This window comes from Microtus oregoni, unplaced genomic scaffold (assembly GCF_018167655.1).
Source record: "Microtus oregoni isolate MIOR12 unplaced genomic scaffold, Mior012 000059F_ref0000304, whole genome shotgun sequence".
Taxonomy (NCBI): Eukaryota; Metazoa; Chordata; class Mammalia; order Rodentia; family Cricetidae; genus Microtus; species Microtus oregoni.
The window spans coordinates 4,997,027-5,015,493 of NW_024543835.1; the positions used below are offsets into that span (position 1 = coordinate 4,997,027).

Here is an 18,467-nt window from a genome sequence, read left to right on the forward strand (position 1 = left end):
TACACACCATTTTCTTAATCTAATTCCATAGTATCTTATGAACATCATCAAATCCTTAGAACATTTCAAATTGTAAACTGTATTTTAAATCAATCCAAAAAATTTGAGCTCCCAACTTGGTAACAACAGTGAAAAGACAGGCTACAAAATTTATCTGTGTACATTCTAACCCCAAGTCAAAACTTTGCTAAAAATCCCCCAAAAGATTATCAACAGCTTATTTTGCAAAAAGACAAACAGACCTTCTCAACAATAGATCACAGGCTATCTTATATCTCACTTGTGAGTAGGACAACTTAAAGTACGTCCATTGGCCTTGCCTTTAGTGCCAGACTTGGCTGCAGCTGCAGCTTAGGCTTCCTCTTCCTCTTCAATCAAAGCCTGATCAGAACGATATAAGCAAACCCCAAGCAAGGCTTCACTGATCATGGCTAAAAAGTCCATCACTTTCATCTTGGTGGTTTCAGCATAGGCTCTCCGGCCACACAGGAACTGATAGGATGGAGGATCACTGTTAGGAACCTGACGGTATTCTAGGTATTCTTCCCACACTAGCTGCTCAGTGATGAGCTTCCTGATATCCCCAAAGAAGACGTGTATGATCGCATCATAGACTCCTAAGGCATTCAGGAAATACCAGACATCCTCCTCGGCAGCACAGTACTTATTTAGGTAGATCACACCGAGGAGAGCAATCAGAATGCCCCTGGTAGGAACACCTAGCTCATTGCTCCTACTTCCATCATCCTCGAAATCTAACTTGCTCACAAGCTCATATGCTTGACCATGTGGTAGGATTTCTTTCAGTTCAAGGCCAAACACCACATACAACCGATGGGAGGCTTTCCTGAGGATCTCAGGGAAGTGTTTCTTGAAACTTTTGTTGATAACTTTGAGCATCTCTCCCCTCTTCAGGGGCTGCTGCACTTTGTATTTGTAGAGCATGTACTCCATCAGCATTCCGGTCTTCCTTGTCATAAGATCCATCTGCATGCTTCTAGTGGAGAGTAGAGCCCTGAAGGAATGCTCATTTCCATCCCCTTGGCCCTGGTCACCCTTATCAGACCTTCCATGGCTCCCGCCCTGGCTGGCAGTGCTGCTGGGTGCTGAGCTTTCATATTGCTGTGGGAAGTCAGCAGTAGAAGTGCTTGGCTTAGCATCTCCTGAAGCTTGATCAGAGCCAGCAGGTGACTCTGCTTTCTCTGCCTCCTTTGCTTGAGCATCCTTGAGTGCCCGCTGTTTCTCTCGAGCACGGGCCTTACTCTTCTGTCCCCTTGGCATGATGGCTGGCGTCAGGGACAGCAGGACAGAGTCTTGGTAGTAGAACAGGGAACTGAGATACCTGAATCAGGAAAATAACGTACTATGAGCACTTTGAGCATGTTGAGAACACTCAGGCTTTCAACAATTCTTTCCCCTCCTTGTCTCACACAGTATAATGACATCAGTGTTCTAAGCACTCACTGTATTCCTCACCTCTGTTCACCTTATATATACTGTGAGGTAAAGGATGGCTGCCTTTCTCTGGTGTTTGAACACTCTCAATTCTACTCACATCTAGTACTAGGCTTCTGTAATGTTTCACAGAACCCATGAGTAAGGAAGCCCAAAGGAGACTTGAACTTGAATGACAACACCAATTCACATAACATGAATGGTGAAGTCTCACGAGGCCATACCCCTAAATGAAGTATTACAGACAGTGGCTGTTACAAAAGGGAGATTCAGTCTCCTGTAGGCATAATCGTTCAGTAGTAAAACCATATGTAAGCAACACTAAATGGACATATAAGGCTTTATTTACATCTTTATGTAAAGAATGCATGTGTTTTTTGTTATTATTACTTACACTATTGATATTATTGTTACATAAAACAATATATATAATGTCTGTATATATTTATAGATTGTCACATATGTAACAATAATAATTATAAAATGGTCTGTGGATTTGAGATGACATGGAGAGGAATGGGTAGGGATGGAGAGAAGAGAAGGAAAAAGATATAAATATAGTGCACATAAATTAAATAAAAATTCAAAACAAAAATAATCACAGCACTCAGGAGGTACAGGCAGTAGGACTTCCAGAAGTCAAAAGTCATCTTGTCTACAATGTGAGTTCTGGGGAAATTAGAGCTATATATAAAATAAACTGAATTTTCAATAAAGAGAAATACCAATAATCATGATGCGTACTGGGAGAAAACATATACACAAGATGTGATGGAGATGCTGAATCTCACAAGGCTAACCTTTGCCCTCTTGTGCTGACAGTGCCCTGGGAACAGAGCCAGTGGCTAGTTATGACAGGTGTACATGTCCAAGTCACACTATAGAGCCTGACTTGCAGTGGCCCAATTATTTTGGAAGTGATTCCCTCACCTCCATATAACTTCACTGATGTTAGGTACTGGAGACCAAGGCTAAAGTGGGCCTACAGGAGACCAAGGCTGCCCCTTCTCAGAGAACAGGCTCAAAGGAGCACAAAGGGCTGTCACACTACCAGCTCCAAATTCAGGACATTTTAAATATACCTGTGCTATGTGTTAGTTTTCAGTTTTCATTCAGCCAGCATGTTGGTATCCTGCTCAGACATTTGAAGCTGACCCTGTTTTTTTGTCTGCACTCATTTGGTGAAGTTATGGAAACTGCTGTAAAGTTCCTGACATGCACACCTCGTATCATACTCTTCCCTGCTTCCCTCAACCACTGCTGTATTTCCTTGCTTTCTTTACTGCTCATCCTGGTCAATTTCTCATTATCTTCTTACTTTTCCCTAATAGTACAGGAGAGTATTGACAGGAGGCTTTAACTCTTTCATTTTATTTATTTAATGATGTTTGCTTTTGTAGTCTTTGCCACTTTACCTAGGTCTTCAGGAATGCTAAGCAATCACTGTGGTAATTTTTCAGCCTCTACCCTATTTATAATGATAATAAATTATTATATTTTGTAAACTACATATTATATTATCAATTATTATATTAAAGTATAATGATATAAATTATTATTATAACTATAAATTATATAAATATAATATTTTATAAATTATTATTATTAGTAGTAGTATTTTGCAAGACAATGTGCTGAAACCTTTTTTTTTCCTTTTTGATTTTTCAAGACTGGGATTCTCAGTGTAGCTTTGGAGCTTCTCCTAGAACTTGCTTTGTAGACCAGGTTGACTGTAACCTTACAGAGATCCACCTGCCTCTGCCTCCCCAGAGTTCTTGGATTAAAGGCAGGTGCCACCACTGTTTAGCTTTTTTTCTTTCTTTTTAAAGATGGCGCAAGTTCCTTTTTTTTTTTTTGAAAGATGGCGCCCAAATTTTGCAGTATAATGTGCCTTTAGTTCCAATTCTGAGGCAGGTTCTCTGTGGGGCCCTGCCATGAGTCATTGGAGGGCATGGCTAAGGGCTGGCCAAGTGAGACCTTTTTCTGACTTTTCTGGCACATTTTTTAATTTTTATTTCTCTGTCTTTATGACCCTTTAACTCCGCTTCCCTAGGAATGAATTGGGTCCTCAATTGTCCTTATGTTCTTAGCCTGAAGAAATACTCGAGCCCAGGGTTCTGCGAGGGCTCACTATTGATGCCCATTTAGTGAGAAGTTCTCTGCTGAATTCTGAGTCCAAACTTTGACTCGTGGTCTAAGGCTCTGCCATCTTTTTAATCAGTGTTCTTTTCTACAGGTCTTAGAATGTTCTTACCCCGGGTCCTTACCTTGACAGCCAATCTCTTTTAGAGGAATCTGCCTGCTAATCTATTTGAGCGTACTAACTCCTGCCCCTCTTTCCACAGGAAGAAAGAATAAATGACATCAGGGGTGTGCACAGGCTCATACGATTGACAGCAGGGCCACGCTGCTAATGGAATCCCAATGCTGTGGGCCCAATACAGTGAAAAATCTCAAACTCCTCACTGTACTCGTATAAATCTTCCTATCCTACCCAATTGCAACTCCTCCCTCAGTCCACTGCACAGTTGGAGCCTCTCAAGACTGACAGTATGGCCCTGCCCACCCTGCCATTTGCCTATCACTCTCTCACATCCTCTCATTTTGTATACCACATCCCTGGTGTTGCATGCATGCCCTCTGCCCCACACATACTCACCAGACACTTTGAAGCTTAACTATCAACTTTCAGATGTAGGATTCTGGTCTCGTAGACTCTCCAGGGCAAAACAAGGGTTTCACAGTCTTAATGGTTCCTCTGATCCCCCATAGCTAGGGATTGTTTCTATGTATCCTAGCATCCCTTCTTCTAAGAATACATGTGTAACAGCCACAAACATAACCACTTCTTCATTAGTCCTTGGAGAGGAAGTCTACATTTACAATACATTGTGACAGTTTTCTCTTAGCCCTCAGATGGCTGGAAATTGCATTGGATCTTCTAATGTTCCTATCTTTTCAAGAATGGACTCATAAAGCAAAATGACTCTTCCTGGTTTTGATAAAACTCCCACAGGCATCATAGTCCCAGGGGAGGTAATATGAGCTAACCTCACTTGTTCCTCAGAGCTTGTCATTTCAGGCCTGACAGGAGGGCCAGGACTCTGTGAGCCTTCCTGTTTGGGGGACAATTCCTCCTATCCCCACACAGGTCTCTCTCCTTTTGAATTAGGACCTTCACTAATACAACTGGATTTCCACCTATTACAGTCTATTGTGCTTCTTGCTGTTCCTTTTCAGACAGAACCTGAGAGCAAACCAACCTCTTTGTTTGCTGGCTTAACAAAATGACTTCTTGGGTATCGAGATCCTTCCTTCCACTGATCGGAACCCGTCCTTATCTGTTATAAACACACCCTCACTGTTCTCAGTCCAACTGTTCTCTTAGTATCAATTTGGGATCCTTACAAGAAACATGCTTTTCTTTTTGTTTTATTGTGAATTTTTTTGGTGTGTGTGTGTGCACTTGTGTGTGTGTTGACGAGCTATTCTCTTCAGCACTCATTCTTTAGTGAGTACTGACAGCTCTTCTCAGTTTACTCCAGTTAGGAGCAAGCCTGGTGATTCTAAAGAATCAAGATCATTTTATTATTAATAATTTTGCAGTTTGTACAGGATATCACTTAACAGAATAGATTTTTAGTGTGCTTTTACCACAAAAAAATCACATAAAAAAGTAAAAAATGTATACCTTAAGTGGCTGACCCATAGAAATCCTTTATTATCTATATATTTATCGAAAATATGATTCTACACACAATAAATTTACAAATTACAAGTCCTATTTTTTCATTTTTGATGGTGTATGTATGTAGTATGTGTGGATGCATGATGTGTGTGTGTGTGTGTGCATCTATGTGCCACGCACAAATATAGAAATCAGAACAACGTTTCAGTCAGCTCTCCATTTTCATCTTTTCATTGATTCTGCTGCTTGAATTCAGGTTACTAGGCTTGGGAGGCCAGTGAGTTCGTCTCAGAAGTACTCTTTAAATTTTTTTTACCAATTTTAAGTTAGTTTTTTACTAAATATTTAAAAATGTATTTCTTAAATACAAATAAAAAATTTAGTAAATATGTATTTACTTATTGCATGTACAGTAGTAGGCCTCTGGAGGTCAGAGCATGACCAATAAGACTTATGACACACACCCCATACAGATGTTTGGGATCAAACTGATTATCAGGCTTGGAAGTAGGTGCTCCCACCTGCTGAGTGATCCCGACCCACCCTCATGAAGTAATACAATTATTCACAGAATGTTTTTCTTTTTTGGCTACAAAAAGATATCCAAAGAGTCTCAGTTTGTGGAGGCAAATAATAACATTACATCGTAAATAGAAAATAGTCAAAACATGACCCATACTCCAAAAAAATCAAAAATACTTCAGTAATTAATTCTATTTTAATTACTAATTCAATAAACAATTCTATATAAGTTGACTATACTTTAAAGAGAAAAGTCTAGCTATTTCAGTAAAATGAAAAAATCAGAATGTTATTCTCTTGATCAAATTAGGCCCTCGTTACTTAGAAAGTGAACATCTGGCAATCACAGTAAAGTATCTTCTTCCTCAGCCCCCCCAACTGACAAAGAAATAATATCGATTCCATGTAATCATGGCAGTCATGGTGGCCACTGTAGATAAGGAACTCTCTTCTGCAAGCTTTAAAGTCACGGCTCTTAAAAGAAAACTGTATTAGTTTGGGTCACCATGACCAAAATCAACTTGGAGAGGAAAGGGTTTATTATACTCACAGTTCATATAACAGGCATTATCAAAGGACGCCAGGACAGGAATTCAAACAGAGCAGGAACCTGGGGGCAGGAACCCAGGACAGGAGCTGATGCAGAAGCCATGGAGGGGTGCAGTTTACTGGCTTGCTTCTGATGACTTACACAGCCTGCTTTCTTATAGAAGCCAGAACCACCAGCCCAGGGACGACATCACCTAAAACAGGACGTGCTGTTCCCCACCAGTCACTAAATAAGAAAACGCCTTCCAGACAGATTTTTTTTTAAATCCATAAATTTGTACTTGCAAGTGTTCATTGCAGAGTCATTGGTCTGATTCAAGGCCTCTGGATTCTGCTACACTATTGATTTTGGGCCCTCATTGGAACCCCTTTTGGTTATCCTGCTGTTGTGGAGATCCTGCAGCTTTGAGTCTGCAGGACCAGTCCCCTCACATGGTCCAGCAGAGCATAGATGGGATGGGGCAACATATAAGCCTTGTTCTGGGCCTGGATAGTTACAGGATTGGTCAGTCCCCTAGCCCTTCCTTGTCCTCTCAACCCAGGCGAGCTCTCCTGCACTGCCCTGGCAAGTTCACTACTTGCAGTGGCGAGCAAGTGGCAGGGCCGCTTTCATGCCCTCGGGTGAGATCTTGCATACCTACTCTTTCAGGGCCAGCTCTACTTGTGTTGCCCAGGTATGGAATACGGGTCAGTCTCCCAAGTGATGTAGCTCATGAGGGGCAAAGCCTGTTCTCCTCTTATGACTTCAGGGTCAGCTCTCCCATCTGCCTCTGGTGTTAATGGACATGGGGTGGGAGGGCATCTGCCCCTCACCCATGCCACCATATGACAGATGGGTAGTAGGACAGCTCTCTCATGCTCATAACTTTGGGGATGGCTCACCCACACTTCTACCAATGCGGTTGACTCTATTGTGCTGCCCATGCAAGGTGGAGAGTCTGCTCTCCTGAGTGTTGCAGCTGGTGGTGGGGAAGGGCTGCTCTTCTGCCTTTCTTTTTTTTTAATTTTTTTTTAATTTATTTATTTATTAAAGATTTCTGTCTCTTCCCCGCCACCGCCTCCCATTTCCCTCCCCCTCCCCCAATTAAGTCCCCCCCCCTCGGCCCGAAAAGCAATCAGGGTTCCCTGTCCTGTGGGAAGTCCAAGGAACCCCCACCTCCATCCAGGTCTAGTAAGTTGAGTATCCAAACTGCCTAGGCTCCCACAAAGTCAGTGTGTGCAGTAGGATCAGAAACCCATCGCCATTGCTGACCTCAGAGGCAGCTCTCCCACCTGCCACAGACATTGACAGGAAAGTAATGGGGACAGTTCTCCCATGCTTTCAACAACAGGGCTGGCTTATCCTCATCTTTCCCAATGGGGTGGGCTCTATTGTGCTGCCCAGGCAGGTTTCGGGCTTGGTCTCCTGAGTATTGCAGCTGGTGGTGGACAGGGGCAGGTCTCTGGCCCTCCTAACCTCAGTGCCAGCTCTCCCACCTGCCTCAAGCACTGATGAGGAGATGGTGATGGTATCTCTCCCTTGCCCATAGTGTCACATGAAAGATGAGAAGCAATCAAGAAAAAAAAAAAGATGAGTAGAGGGGAGAACTCTCAACCTTCCAGCAAAAAAACTCATAACCTTCCAGCAAAATCTTATGGAGGCATTTTCTCAATTCAAGTTCTGTCCTTTCAGATAAGTAGCTTTGTGTTAAGTTGACATAAAACTGCCAGCATAAGAACCTACTCCACCTGTCACTTTACCAAACTAGTATGATCCCTAACTGTATTCTAAACAGTTACCCTTGTACCCACATATAAGACAAGTTTCCACATCAAGGAAACTTATCTTTGCCGCAGAAGGAGAACATTACAGAAAACCACAACTGATCAAAATACAGAGGCATGGAGCCCAGTCCCAGTGGATACATCTACAATGTAAGTTCTGAACCTAAGGCTCAGGGACAATTGTGGAAGATGGGGGAGAGAAATATTATAAGAACAAAAGGAACAAGGCGTTTGCTGTGAGACTATTTCTCCTAGCGATGTCAGAGGCTACACACATAAAATCTCATCAATATGTCTGCCTAAACATAAACTGAACAAGAGAATGATACCAATAGATATGCCAAAGAAGAGAAGGAAAACTTCATGGGGCCTCAACCTAAACAAAGCATTACAGGCAATTGAAAAATACTGAAAGTAGGAAACAAGTCTTCTTCAGGGAAGAACACACCAATTGCTATCCAATAGCAAGTGTTCAGTAGTCAAAACATACATACAAGTAACATATATGTATCTATGTGTGTGTATGTATGTATGTAATAACAATTAATGAAATAGGAGGCTATGAATCAGAAAAAGAACAAGGAGGAGTATATGGAGGGGTTGGAAGGAGAAGAGGAAAGCAAGAAATGGTGTAATTATATTATAATCGCAAAAACTATATAGAGTGACACCCTGTCTAAACCAAAGCACCAAATTAAATATATTATATATATATATATATATATATATATATATATATATATATATATATAATGTACACACACACACACACACACACACATAGTCTCAATATTTGTATGTGTTTCTTATGTTATTTCTTTGGCTTTTTTCCTCCCATTGGTTTTGGCCTACACTGGTTTGTTTGTTTTTATTTTATCTTATTAAATTCTTTGATGCCTATTGGTTTTCTAGTTAGAGAAACAGAGAAAGAGTGTGGATTTTGGTGGATTTGGAAGTAAGGAGGGTCTGGGAAGAATTGACAGAGGGGGAACAAGTAAGATCTAAGTGAAACTCTACTTATATCTTCAGTTTTCTCCAGCCTGGTTTAACAGGTTGCATTTCAAATACTAATTAATTACAAAATGGAAAGGATGCCTTAGTCAGATTCTTTTATCCCCTAATGTTTCAATGGGTTTCTTTTTGTGTGTATGTATGTTCTTTTTTGTTTTCTTTCTTCTGTCCTTAATTTATCCAGAAGATTCGGTTCACAACAATAATCTCTGCACTCAGCATAGTTATGCCTCAAATAAGGTATAAGGATTGCCAAGACTTAAAGACCAGCCTCAGTTACATGGTGAATAACAGAGTGGCCTGGACTATAGTTTAATGTCCAGTGTTGAAAACAAACAAATAATATTATGTAACAGTAATTTTGGTGGTTTTATTGCTCTCACCACATAGTATATACAGTATTTTTACTATGGGAGTCTTATCTATTATAATGCATTTACAAAAATGAAAAGGGCTAATTGGTAAGTTTCAGGTCGAGAATAGTAGAAAATTGAGGCATTCGATTATTTCACAATATGGATGATAGGTCAGTGCAGTCACTTATCCAACTGCACACTGTGTAAGTTATTAAACTCTCTGAATTTGAGATTGCAAATCTATGACATGCAATCATGTCATAATTTAGCAAGTTATTATCTACAACTTGTGGAAAGCATGCAATGAAATAATGTAACTGGTATAGTAACTAGCATATGCTAGGACTTTTTGATGGCTGTATCTTCCAGTCAAAAATTCTTTCCTCCCTTAAATCTCATATAAAGATAATAGAAGAGCCTCATAGGCAGGGAAGGGTACTTTTCTATCCCTACTATCACCTCTCCCTTTCCCTCTCCCTCTGTGCATGCTTGTGTATGTGTTTTTATATCTCTGAACCACAGTGTGTGCAATGTTTTGAATAGGAATGATCCCTATAGGCTCGTGTATTTGAATGCTTGGTCATTAGAGAGTGGCACTATAAAAGAGGTGTGGCTTTGTTGGAGAAAATGTGTCACTGGGGCTTGTCTTTGGAATTTTAAATGCTGAAGCCTGGCCTGGTGATGTGGGATTCCCCTCTGTATGCTGTGAATACCATTGGTGAATAAAGAAACTGTTTTGAGCCTATAGCAGAGAAGGGCAGAACAGAGCTAGGTGGGGAAAACTAAACTGAATGCTGGGAGAAACAAAAAGGAGGAGTTGGGGAGAAGCCATGGAGCCACTACCAGAGACAGATATGCCGAAACTACGCTTTTAAGCCACAGCCATGTGGCAATACACAAGTTAATGGAGATGGGTTAGTTTAGGGTATAAGTGTTAGCCAGATAGATGCTTAAGCTATTAGCCAAAGAGTATTGCAAATAATATGGTTTCTGTCTGATTATTTTGGGGCGGAGCAGCAAGGAACTAACTAGCGGCCTCTTAATACAGTCTGGTGTCTCTCTCTTCATGTTGCCTGCCAATCTGGATGTAGAACTTTCAATTACTTTTTCAACATCATATCTGCCTAAATGCCAAAATGTTCTCTACCATGACAGCATTGGACTAAATTTCTGAACCTGTAAGCAAGCCCCAGTTAAATACTTTCCTTTATAAAAATTTCAGAAGTTACTGTGTTTCATAACAACAATAATAATCCTAACTAAGACAGTGTATTTGTGTGTGTGTGTGTGTGTGTGTGTGTGTGTGAGAGAGAGAGAGAGAGAGAGAGAGAGAGAGAGAGAGAGAGAGAGTGTGTGTGTGTGTGTTAATGAATTTGCACCACGAGTAACTTCACCCACTGGCTTCTATGGATTTTTCTATTTCTACCTGCCATCTACTTATAGGAGTACTGGGATTACAGACATACTTATATCCAGATTTACATGGATTCAAGGATATTAATTTAGGTCCTATGTAAAAGGTTTCCATACCTCGATATTAAGTCTCTCTGCTGATGAATTAATTTCCTAGGGATGAAGTTAGGTCTCCCCAGGTTTGCTTGCATACATTGCCTGGGACTTTCTAGAGTGTCGTGCCTTGTCTGCTTGGTATGGATACACATTTGGTTGTAATTCTGATTATTTTCACTGAGGAACCAATGTTTTAATTAAGTGTAGACTATGATGCTGACATCTTCAGAATCAGGGCTCCATTGAAAGAAAATAGTACCCTCTTCTCTCTGAGATAGCAAACTAAATTGTAGCACATACTTTCCCAGGACTGTTGAAGGAGCTGTGGGCCACGTTCCTGCCACCCAGCTCCTGGCCGCCAGCTAGCTTATGCCCAGAAATAATTACATGGAAACTGTATTCTTTTAATCACTGCTTGGCCCATTAGCTCTAGCCCTTTACTGGCTAGCTCTTACTTATTGATCTAACCCATTTCTAATATTCTGTGTAACACCACGAGCTGGCTTCCCAGGAACGATCTTAACCTGCGTCTGTCTGGAGTGGGAGAATCATGGTGACTGCCTGACTCAGCTTCTTTCTCCCAGCATTCTGTTCTGTTTTTTTTTTCCACCAACCTAATTTTCTGTCCTATCAAAGGCCAAGCAGTTTCTTTATTAATTAACCAATGAAAGCAACAGATAGATACAAGACCCACCTCCATCATTTCCTCCTTTTCTGTTTAAACAAAAAAGAAAGGCGTTCAATTTAACATAGTAAAATTACATATAACAAAATAGTTATCAAGCAAGAATTACAGCTACAATATTTATATCTACTTTATCTTTATCATAACTAAGGGAAACTATAACTATCCATTCTTCAACTCTGTCAAAGACTCCAGAAGGATATAATATTACCTAAACAAATAAGAAATCCAAAACTCTAAAAATGACAGAGACATCTCGCTGCCTGGACAGTTACCCAAAGTTCCTCTGTACCATTGGGGCATCCATATTCAGCCTACAGGCCATAGTATCCAGCAGACATTTCTATGAAGCAATAAATTTCAGACAGTTCAGTCACTATCTGTGTCCTGCAGAATGTCTCACAGACTCTTTCATGAGTCAGGAACCCCGAAAGATCATCTCACCTTTAGGCAAGTTCAGCAGTCCTCTGTCTGCGAGTTCTTTCTGTCCAGTTTATGCAACAGTCCAGGCAAGAACAGTTTTTTGCCCAAATGGCTATCAAACTCCATAAGGAGCCTCTTCAATGCCCATCTTTCTCTTGAAGTAGCTGTGGCTGCCAGGAGCAGACGTGTCTCATTGCCATGAAAAACCTAAGTTATTAAAATATTTTAAATGCCATATTCTACAGTCTTTGAGAGATATGAGGAATGTCTATCTAACTGAAATATATCTATATATAGTTAGAAAATCTAACTAACATGACTATAAACTTGACTATTATTGTTGAATATCCATTAACAACCTATATTTACTAATTATAAATTACATTTTAAATGAACTACACAATCACAATACCTTAATCAAGATCAGACATACATATACATATAACAAAATTGACCTTAAAATCCATACCAAAGCAAATTATTCATATCTATATCATATCCCCCTTTAAATGTAAAAGAACATTTATCAACAATATTTGGGAATATGGGCACAGTTATTTCTCTCCAAACTGCTTCCTGCTTAACGGGGGCATCGTTAATTAGGTCTTTTGTGGGATAACCTGTTTGCTATGTTCATCTCAGTTGGCAGTTGAGCGAAGCGATTTTTTGAGGGTGTTCATAGCAACCTTTCAGGAGGGCGTGGTCTATCATACCATATTGGGATAGACGCAATACACAGGGTCTCATCCTCTGTGAAAACAAAAGAAGACCCTCTCCAAAGCATCATATTTTTAGACCCAAATTTTGAAGTCATAGCCTTATGATATCCATTCTGGTTTAGCTTGGCAGCCCATATAATGAAATGTCTCTCTGTACTTAGCTCCTTCATAGTCAAAAATTTTAGAGAAAACACAATGTACATAATCCAGACTCTCTGTGAATTTTCCATTTTTATGTGGCTTATTTATTTTATTTATTTTAATCTATAACTATCTGTACTCTGTCTCTTTAAAGACTTTACCCCCCTTTTTTAAGGGCATTAACTTTATTCTCTCTATATATATTTTTTCTCTCTCTCAAGCCTATGTACACTCATCCAACATTGTGATCCATTTAATGGTCTGAATCTGTCATACTGTGAATCTACAATTTCTTTACTCTCTAGGAGCATTTCCTAAAATGTTAAGCACTTCTTAAAAACTTAAGTTGCACCATGTACAGGTAATACGATACCGCCTGTGTCCTGCCCAGTCTGAACCTTAACTGCGCTGTTTTTATGGTAATTACGGTAGTTCCTGCCTGAGACCAGCACAGTTCAGCATGGCAGAGCTGAGCCACTCCAGTCTCAGAGCCATTTGGTGCCCCTGAGCCACTCACAGTTCCAAGCACACAGCGGTCCACAATGCCATCAAGCAAGCTGTAGCGCTTTACTCCAAAAGCTCCATTCAAAAGCTCTGTCTCCTGCAGGAGCCAGACAGAGATCGCGATGGCGGCACAGCCCAGAAAACCAGCATTTTAAAACAGCCAGTTTTTTTCCTGCTGCTGAGTCAGGAAAATTTCTTTGCGGCACGCAACCCACAAACAGCAAAAAGCTGTCTTAAATTATCTCTCTCTCCTTTTTAAGTCCCCTCAGGTTTTATGATTCTTATATATTGATACAAAGTTAAATTATATTGACTATTGTATGCATGTATGCTTCTACCTCTGTTTAAAATGTTTTTTATGTATTGATATATACATTGTATTGATATTGTATATTTACCATATTGCATTGTACATTTCTACCTCCGATTAAGATACTTATATAATGTTTGTGTATTAATATATATTTACCATACTGCAATGTATATTTGTACATTGTTTATATTTGGAGGTCATTATCCTCATTTGTTTCACAGTTGTTCATTGTCTTAGTCTTTAAGTTAGATAGGTATTGAGAATTATATAGATTAATAGTATTCTAATTAGACTAATCAGGTCCTTTAGATACATAGAGATTATAAATCAGTACCTATAGATAATCTTCAACCTCTTCAAAGAGCTGTAGAAAATGGCCTTTAATCTAACTCAGAGTTTCGTGGTAGTGAGATACAATTGCTCCTGGCAACACCAATCTATTCCCGAGAGAATGTTGAGCACCAAAGACACTCCACCTGGAGCCTTTCTTCTTGGCTGAACTGGCCTTTGGGCAAAGAAATGCCCATACCTCAACCACTGACAGAGATACAGAGTATCCGTGAATGGAAAAAACAGGACCATCATATCCTGCCAAGACAGGGTAAGATAGTTTTGACAAGTTTCTTGCCTTTGAAAATGGTATGTCAGTTATGTTAGGCCTTAGCCAAAGTTGGTTGCTTCAACGCTGTTAACGTGACTTTGGGTGATTGCCTAGGTAGCTAGTAGTCTCTGTGATTTGTTGCATGTTTTGGAAGTTGTTTTACTGAACTTCCTAATTACTCAGGTAACATTATTTCCCTTCTGAGATCTTGAATGCGGTTGAAGACTATATAAATGTAGTTACTTTCTCTCATGGCTTGGTCAAACTATTTATTAGATAAGACTTGAGCTAGTTAGAATAGGATATTTGTATTTATTGTATATAATGTCATAGTAGGTTTAGAATCCTCTTACTTAAACAAAAGGGGGAGCTGCTGCGGGAGCTCTTTCCGCTCCTTCAGCCAATAGCCGCTGAGATACCAGCCCATTGGGGTGTGGTCTCTTTCCCTTTAAAAAAGCAGCGACTTCCCTCTCCTCTCTCTCTTGCTTCCTGCTCTGCATCTGGCAACTAGACTCCCTTCCTGATTGCGCAGAGGGCTGTTGTCTGGGACGGTGATCTGTAAGTTTTTTCCCCTTTAAACAAATAACCATACTATTAATCATAATTCCAAACTGGTGTGGGATTGTTTGTGACTTACATCTTCACAGGACAAGCCTGTTGATTTACAAGTTCTACCAAGTCCTGTCCGTGGGGTTGTTAATGGTTACTATGTGTTCCATGGTACACATTCAGGGTCCCTACCTTGACTGCAGACCTCTCTCAGAACTCACCAGCAGAGGGGCCTGAGCAGCAGAGGCGGCTTCCTTGCCAGGGGCACTAAGACACAACTCCTCCCCCTTCACAGGAAGTGAGGTAAACCATATCCCATTAGGGGTGGGTTCTGAAGAGTGACAGCAGGGACAGGTTACTATGGAACCAGACTGCTGTGGAGGAAATTTAGAGGAGAGTCTGGTTTCCTTACTGTACTTCCCTAAGAGACGAATCCTTCCCACTGCCTACACTTTTCTTTGGCTATTTCATGCAGTACTTAAAACCTGAGCCTCGGATGCCACCACTTAACTCATGCCCCATCTTTTATGATTTTTTAAAAATCCTGGTGTGCCCCCGGCTGGCTTGGAGAGAAGTCACTAACCCCTTTTGGCAGATCCCCAGCAGGGCTGGAAGGTGTGAGCAGGTGGCAGGTGAAAGGCACATAGACACAGAATATAGGCATAAAGCTGAACATTTATTATTTAGAGGCGAGAGAGAGAAACAGAGAGAGAGAGAGACAGAGAGACATGTGTGCACGCCAAGAGGGGACAGCCAGAAATAATCAAAATGGCAGGGCAGGGGTCAGAGGTCACTGGGAGTGGGTGTGGCTTGTCCCTTAATGGGACCAGAGACCAAAAGAATAACATTCCCATGTCTTCCTTACAATAAAAAGCAGGAGATTAGACACCACAGTTTGAAGGAATTGGGGCTGCTGATTCTCAAAACTGCTTCTGGCTGATTGTGGACATTGTTTTTGCAGGAGGAAACATGGAAAGGCTGTGTGCTGGCCACATCCTGGCATAGCTGGTCTCTTTGCTTCTGACCTGTGTCTGTGGCATGGATATGTCTGGTGTCCCTTATCCTGTTTAAGGTATTGGCAGAACAAAGAACAAAGATAAATTAAGGAAAAAAAATTTGGACCAGGGAATTGAGGGGGTATCTGACCTGTTTAAGATGGATTCCTTAATTCGGCTCCTGGGAACTCACAAGAACTCCTTGGTTTTGTGAAACAGAAGTTTTAGACATATATATATATATATATATATATATATATATATATATATATATGCTGTGTGTATGTGTGTGTATACACATATGTATATATGTATATATACACACACACATATATATATATATATAGAGAGTATATATAATGACTTATGACTGTGACATATTTTTGTACAATGAAAAGTGTTTTTTAATACTATGGAAGGCAGCATAAGAGATAAATTTGATTTGAAATTTATTTGGTGAGGTAACCTTGCAAAACCTCTCAGCTATCAAACTGTCAGAGATCTTTGAGAAGGATAAGATTTTACTTGAGTTACCGATGGAAAATGACAGAGAACTTACTTGGTTGGCACCCAGACCTCCTCTTTTGGGTCCTCCATGGTCGCTGAAGGTAGCATTTGACCTTTGCTGGTTAGCACCAGGCCTGCCAGGCTCCAGAAGACCCTGTGGGCTAAGAAATCTGTAGGAAGACAGGCCTACCTTGACCTGAGCAGCTAGGCTGTCGATTCCAGCGATTCCATCCACGTCTAGAGGTCTTTAGACTAAAGGCAGTTTTTTTCCCAATGGTCAGCTCTCAGCAGTCAAAGCAAACTGCAGAAGGGTGTTGTTCTGTGTGCCCATTTGTCATCTGTCTTCTTTGGAGGAAGCAGAGTGTTGCTGCTAAGGAGCCAACCTGTCTGTTTTTTGCTATGAAAAGTTTTTTAATAATTAAATATTTAAATATCACATTCCCCAGACCTCTGAGCAGTTGAGGCTATTTATTATGTATAGCTGCAGTATAGAATCTGCCTGGAAGGTTGGGTTTGAACTTGACTGTTCTGGTTCTTAACAGGTAAGATTTACACTCATAAAAAGACAGAAAGAAGAAGAAAAACTGTTTGTAATATAAGGTTAATGGCAGAACTGACAATGGTAGAGAACAGCTTAATATCAAATATAAGGCATTTTTGTAAGAGACTTAAAAGTACATACTGTTTAAAATATGAGACTTATGACTTTATAATCTGAAATGAGATGTAATGAACAATTATTATACACAGAAAGAGTGAACAGGAATTGGGCAACGTGGATGCCTTTGATGGGCCCTATCAAAGGCATGCCATGGCGCAAAACACATGTTAGATACATGTTAGAGAGTTAACATGAGGAGTTTAGTGAAAACTGGGTCAAAATGCAGGGTATGCAGTAGTAGAACTGGGAGAGCTTGGTCACCTGACCTGGCTCTCAGCCAAGATGATGATAAAGTCACCTGAACCACCTGGCCCTCGGCCAAGATGGCGACAGCCACGTGTTGTATGAAAAAAGTCATAATTTTTGAGCTGTAATGATTTTAAGCTTAATGAGAGGGACCTAAAGGCATGATCTGATCTGTTGCTGAGCTGCCATGACATAACAGAAGCCACAGAGGGGAGGGGCAAAAGGCTGGAACTGAAAAAACTACACCATGCCATGGCTGGAATTGAAAAGATGGCTGGAATTTTAAAAGCCAGGGAGCTGGTTGCTATCCAGAGCCAAAATTTGTGAAAACCGGCAAAAATAGCATCCAAAGCCTATATTGGAACGTCTTCCAAGAGATATAGGTGTGATGCAAATCAGCGTGAACATTCAGGACTCATGGACGAGGACCGTGAGTGGAGTGTTATAGCCTAGCTGGATTCTGGTGACCCAGAACCCAGAGAGGCCAGGGCCATTCAGAATGGCAGTTAACTGACCAAAGAAGAGAAAAAGGAAAGAGAAAAAATGAAAAAAGACAAAGAAAATGAGGGACCCTGGTCAAATGTACTGCATGGGAAATGTGTAGTGCTATTGCGGTGGACCGACCCCCAGGACTGATCCAAACACGACTCTGGTAAAGGAAAGCAACCATAGCAGAACAAGAGCAACCTTAGCAGAACGGGAAGACACTCACCAATTGAAGCCATCTGGAAAGCTGGTGGTGGGAGTAAAAAAAGAACCTGGTTCAGGATATTCGAGTCACAGCACCAAGTTTATGATTTTTTAAAAATCCCAGAGTGCCCCCGACGGGTTCTCAGAGCAGCCGCTAGCCTCGGCGGATCCCCAGAAGGTGGGCAGGTGTGAACAAGCAACGGGTAAAAGGCACATAGACACAGAAAATAGGCATAAGCTGAACATTTATTATTTAGAGGAGAGAGAGAGAGAGACAGAGAGAGACGGAGAGAGAGAGAGAGAGAGAGAGAGAGAGAGAGAGAGAGAGAAAAGTGTGCACACGCCAAGGCGGGACAGCGAGAAAGATTCAAGATGGTGGGACAGGGGTCAGAGGTCACTGGGAATGGTTGTGGCTTGTCCCTTAAAGGGACCAGAGACCAAAAGAATAACACCATCCACCCCGCAATGCGTCCATCTCCACCATAAACTACCTGAACCTTCCTCCTCCTCTCCCCCATTTTACATGTCCTGCCCCAGGTTGCATGAAAGTCTTTTTCTATTTACAGCTTAATTCTCAGC

The 18,467-nt window shown here is 40.9% G+C and overlaps 1 protein-coding gene across 1 annotated transcript; it reads right to left on the bottom strand.

The window, feature by feature from the left end:
• Nucleotides 1-351: 351 nt before the first annotated feature.
• Nucleotides 352-16,381, bottom strand: LOC121438975 (melanoma-associated antigen B4-like). Its single transcript, XM_041639477.1, has 2 exons — nucleotides 16,344-16,381; nucleotides 352-1,342 (listed from the first exon to the last, which is right to left on the bottom strand). Exons 1-2 carry the CDS (start codon nucleotides 16,379-16,381, stop codon nucleotides 352-354), a joined length of 1,029 nt encoding a protein of 342 aa, XP_041495411.1.
• Nucleotides 16,382-18,467: the final 2,086 nt, after the last annotated feature.

Bases quoted from the DNA above. Each gene is read 5' to 3' on its own strand.
- LOC121438975 (XM_041639477.1), bottom strand. From the start codon at position 16,381: ATGGAGGACCCAAAAGAGGAGGTCTGGGTGCCAACCAA. The intron at 1,343-16,343 runs GTAAGTTCTCTG...TTCCTGATTCAG, and splicing joins GAGGTCTGGGTGCCAACCAA to GTATCTCAGTTCCCTGTTCT.